The 5265-nt window shown below is 44.2% G+C and overlaps 1 protein-coding gene across 1 annotated transcript in view; it reads right to left on the bottom strand.

The window, feature by feature from the left end:
- Positions 1 to 5265, bottom strand: part of SARC_08389 (hypothetical protein) — a 16412-nt gene that overhangs the window by 9209 nt on the left and 1938 nt on the right. The window contains exons 2-5 of the mRNA XM_014297629.1: positions 4548 to 4722; positions 3733 to 3963; positions 1828 to 2664; positions 809 to 1224 (exon numbers count right to left, since the gene is read on the bottom strand). Coding sequence (XP_014153104.1) covers positions 809 to 1224; positions 1828 to 2664; positions 3733 to 3963; positions 4548 to 4722 — 1659 coding nt within the window. The remainder of the gene's footprint in view (positions 1 to 808; positions 1225 to 1827; positions 2665 to 3732; positions 3964 to 4547; positions 4723 to 5265) is intronic.

Below are 5265 nucleotides of genomic sequence, written 5' to 3'. Positions count from 1 at the left end.
AAATACATATCATATATATACATACACACAGATATATATATATTAATATATAAATATATAAATATACATATATAATATAACAATATATCAAATACATACATACATATATATATACATAAATACATACATACATATATAATAATACTTATATACATATATATAGTATATTGCAATTGAGTACATAACGTGTGAGATGGTAAGACTGCAATCCTAGATATGTTCGTATATTTAGATAAACATGTACTTGTATTTGGGTATATAGGAGCGTGAGGAAGTACGGCAGGAAGTACTGACAGCATACATGAGGGCGCGCATTCCCCTGTAACCTTCTGTGGGCACTTCTGCCCTTGCGGTAAGCACAGAAAACGTTTATCGAAAACGGACAGTAGCCATTTGGCATGATCGCAATACAGACAACAAGAAAATGCACATGCGTTTATGAGTGATCGATAGCTAGTGCCTGGTGTTTGCGTCTGTTGCTTCTTGCAGAGTTTTATCTGGTCTGCACCAATGTCTCCGATGGTATGACTTCTCAGAAACATAGCGTTTGTGAGCATCACAGACGGGCCAGATCGATAATTCAGCTTTGTATGCATGACACTTCGCACCACTAGGGCGATGGCAAGTTATGCACACACGCACAAATGCCACCCGCAATATACATACAGCCACCCCCTTGCCAGCTAGATAGCACACAACACATTCAGAAGGGTACATGGTTACTGATAGAATACATACCTCACAGAAATCAACAACTCAACCCTCAGACAACGCAATAGTGGCCACAAGTACACACACATTCACATACTCTCCAGCGGTCGCCTCATCCATTCGACTGACCCTCTGCCCTGTCCTTCTATATTTCTGGACCGGTCCTCCGAATGGGATTCAATGCGATTGAAGTCCCTCGCGCGGTGTGCCCTGGCCAGCGGGCTCCTAAAATTAATTGGTGATGACCCACCCGAATTTACACCCATCCCCGAATTCTCGTCGACATATAGATTCGTCCCGTCTCGATCGTACTTTTGCACCGAGCTCCCATCGCCCGGCTCTCCCCATTCAAAGTTCGTGTTGGGGTTGTATCGGCTCGAGGCGCTGCTTGGGTGCGTGCCGGTGGTATCTGTGGCACTCATTGACTTGAGATTGATTTCTGATGTGGACCGTTTGAAGGGGTCGCTGGACGAGTGCCGTTTGAGCATGGAAACAGATGACCGTGACGATGACCTGAGTAGGTATGAAAGTGAACGGCACAGCCATTAGACCTGATCTGGTAAGCGCGTAGTACAAGTGATGGATATAATTTAATAAATTAAGGATAAAATGACCAGCAATACGTGAAATAGAAGGGTTAGTAACAGTTGCAAACAGTCAAATCCGCTGCTGTAGCGTAAGCAGGGGCTAAGCGAAGATGCTGTTCCTGTGGCCAGTCCAAGGCGCACGACTCACACACGCACAACAACAACACTTTACGCTCAACTGAAACCCAGTGGCTAACACAAAAAAACTAAGACTCGCATAAAAAAACCCTCTCACGCCTGAACATGCACGAGTTCCGCTTCAATTATTAGCACTCACATCAGGCCCAATCACCTGCCTACTACGCAACAACCCTTTAACACCCAACACACACACACACACCCGCACACACACACACACCCGCACACACACATACATACATGCATACATACACACATACATACACACGCACACACACGTACATACATACATACACACATACACACATACACACACACGCACCTCATCTGTGATATATCAAGATACACACAAACTCCCGCGATACCACACCCACCCACTCACCGAACACACCTGTGATGACCCACACTCGTCCGGCCTAGGGCGTCCCCCGCACCCACCAACACACCCGAGGACGTCATCTCGCTGTCAAACATCGTTCCGCTGGGGCTGCTTTCGCTGCGGCTCATTGTGGTGGAGAGGTTGTACGTGTCCAGACTCTCACTCTTGCACGGCTTGCGTACGGGTGAAGAGTTTGGGCTGACATTGCCCGACCGCTTGAACACAGGCACACTCGCCAGGCGCATAAGGTTCTCGTCCTGGGTGTTGTGTCTCCGTCGTGTGATGACGGTCGCGCGCACCGGCTCCTTATAAGCTGGCGTCGATGAACCTGTAACTGCACCTGTATATGTGGATGCACCTGCACCTGTATCTGTGGATGCACCTGTATCTGTGGATGCACCTGTATCTGTGTATGCACCTGCACCTGTATCTGTGGATGCACCTGCACCTGTATCTGTGGATGCACCTGCACCTGTGGATATATATGGGTGCGTGGCTAGCTCTGTGTGGGCATCCCCCCTCTCCTTCTCCTCTCTACTGCTTTCGCAGCTAAAATGACCCGTGGGGCCCGTGCTGTTTGCCCTGTTGGCGATGGGTGCGGGACTGGTCATATATACCTGGCTGCGCTCCACAGACGCACTCGCAATCTTCCTGGGGTCATTCGTACTGCCTAGTTGTACATCGAGTGTGTTGCCCAGACCCCTGCTGGTTTTCTCGCTGAGGCTGCTGTTGCTGCTGCGGTAGTAAATGTCGTTCATACTGTGCGGGTGGTGTGCGTGTAACATGCTGAGATCATGCAGCACATTGACTTGGCTGATCACCGATCCCTCGCCCTCGGAATCAGAATACCTTCAAGAAATTGAGCGGAAATCGGGTATTGGATTGTGAGTTTGGTACACAGAGAAGGGTGTGTGCACATAAATGCATTGTCGGGGATGGACATATCCCAGTCAATACACAGTCATACAGGCACATTCGCCAGCAAACAGGTCATACAGATACAAAATCATGCATTTGTGAATACGTAAAAATAGAACATTATAGAAGATTCAGTTTTAGTATATATATATAATTATGTATAAAGTACATAGATACCAAAAGATACAAATAAATACAAGTATATATGTATATATATGTATATATATACATATATGCGCGCGCGTGTGTGTCTGTTTACATATTTCTATATTCATCTGTTTATTTATGTATATATAACTTATACTTATATATATATACATATATAATATGCATACATACATATATATATATATATAAATATATATATATATATACTTATATCTATATATACACGTATACATACATATATACATATATACATATACATATACATATACACATACCTATATATATATATATATATATGCATACATACATACACGCACAAACACATACATAAACATATATACATATATATATACATATATACATATATATATATATACATATATCTATATATATACATATATACATATATCCACATGTGTATATATATATCCAATAAGCACATAAAAATGATAGTCTCGAGAATAAAAACATACATACATACATAATACATACATATATATATATATATGTGTGTGTGTGTGTGTGTGTGTGTGTGTATTTATATATATACATATTTATATATATACATCAACTAGTCACATAAGACTGATAGTCTTAAAATTACAATACGGTCGTGCAATATAACAGCAGGCCCATCGACACAGTGCTCCACTTCCACTGGCTGCCCTAAACAAGCAGATACCACAGCAGCAGACATGGCAAATACAATCCAACCGCTCCCACTGAATAAACTTAGTGACCTCGAAACTTCACACACTATATAAAAAATACGCATCGCATCGAACATCATCAACCACCCATACCCGCACCCACACCTACACCCAGATTTACTTGTTCGCATTCGGGCTCAAGCCCAGCTTTAGTATGGCCTCCGGTTTGTCCGCCGCACCATGCTCCATAGCGCCAACGGTTCTACGCGACCCTCCCCATTCGCGGGCCGCAACGGAGGGATCAGTGTTCCGCCTAGTCGCCTGCTTCTCCGTGCTGGAGTTCTGAGACTGATAAAGCGCGTACCTTCGCGCGCCGACCTCGCGGATTTTCTTGGCTTCTTCGGGATAATCTCTGAGGGGTATAGCGAGAGAGGGTGTGTGAGGCACGAGGGCAGGGGTTGGGTGTGTGTGAACGGTTTATAGGCGAGTGGACAGAGGGTTAAAACGATACGGTTTCAATGTAGCACAACAAGTATTTTGGCGAACAACTGCATTTAGACAAACCCCACAGGACAAACCCCACGGGACAAACCCCACGCCCTAGAACTATGGCAAGTGTATTGTCGCATTGAAACAGTCGCCAACACGTGAAAAAGTGCATGTATACACCTCAAGCCACCCCTTTTCAAAGTGCGGTGCATGTCGCTCATATGTACTCCTGGAAACCTGAACACCGACCACAGGGGTCACAGTACCATGCCGTGTAAGTAACCACACACTACCCTCCCACAAAAACTCAAAAGATTATGGAGGTGCTAGTACTTCTGCGTAGGAGACTAAGCTGTACGCCAACCGTATTCCCACGGCATGTCCGTCTTCTGCCGCTGATTTATTGCTCACATGAGCATGTTGCAGAGAACACACCAGCACACAAATCCCAACCACCGTTTCTGCACATCAAAAAAGCCACACCGAGAAACGAACGGGCATACTCACTTCAAAATAGCATTCAGCTTCTCCTTATTCAACACGAAGCATATACACTTCTCCACCGCAATAATAGTGGCGGTTCTTGGTACACTCAACAACAAGGCGATCTCTCCGAAGATAGCGCCATCTGACAGTCGCGTGTAGCTGACTTCCCTGTCGCCCGACATGACATCCACGGTACCTATGGTCCGGTTACAATAGCAGTCGAAACCGTTTATGAGTTTCGGGGAATTCATAGTAGGCAATGAGGTCTATAGCAGCCGTTTGAAAGTCGTGGGGGTTGGAAAGAACTGTTTTGCTGGGTAAGAGCTTCTGATATTGCGCCACCTTCCCACATACATGTATAGTTAACGTGTACACATGTGAGGACACCCTTATCACTAAAGAAGTTCCCGGGACTCATATATATATATATACCGACGCAGCGAACCAGACACGTCTCCTGTTTTTCTTCCCGTGCAATTACGAATCCTAATCATGCCACAAAACTAACAGAGAGAACAAATAAAATGTACCTACAGAACAGGCTTACGTCACTAATCTAGATAAGCTATGATACACAGACACTGGCTATTCTATAGCATGCTGTACGCTTTTTCATGTACTCAAGCATAGGCGTAAAAAAACCAACACTAACACTACTAACACAGACACAGGCACAGACAAATTTATATATATATACATATATATATATATACATATATATATATACATATATATATAT

This window comes from Sphaeroforma arctica (genome assembly GCF_001186125.1).
Source record: "Sphaeroforma arctica JP610 unplaced genomic scaffold supercont1.750, whole genome shotgun sequence".
In the NCBI taxonomy this organism is placed as follows: Eukaryota; class Ichthyosporea; order Ichthyophonida; genus Sphaeroforma; species Sphaeroforma arctica.
Note: the sequence above shows the minus strand (reverse complement) of the source record. Positions and strands in the feature narration are given on the sequence as shown.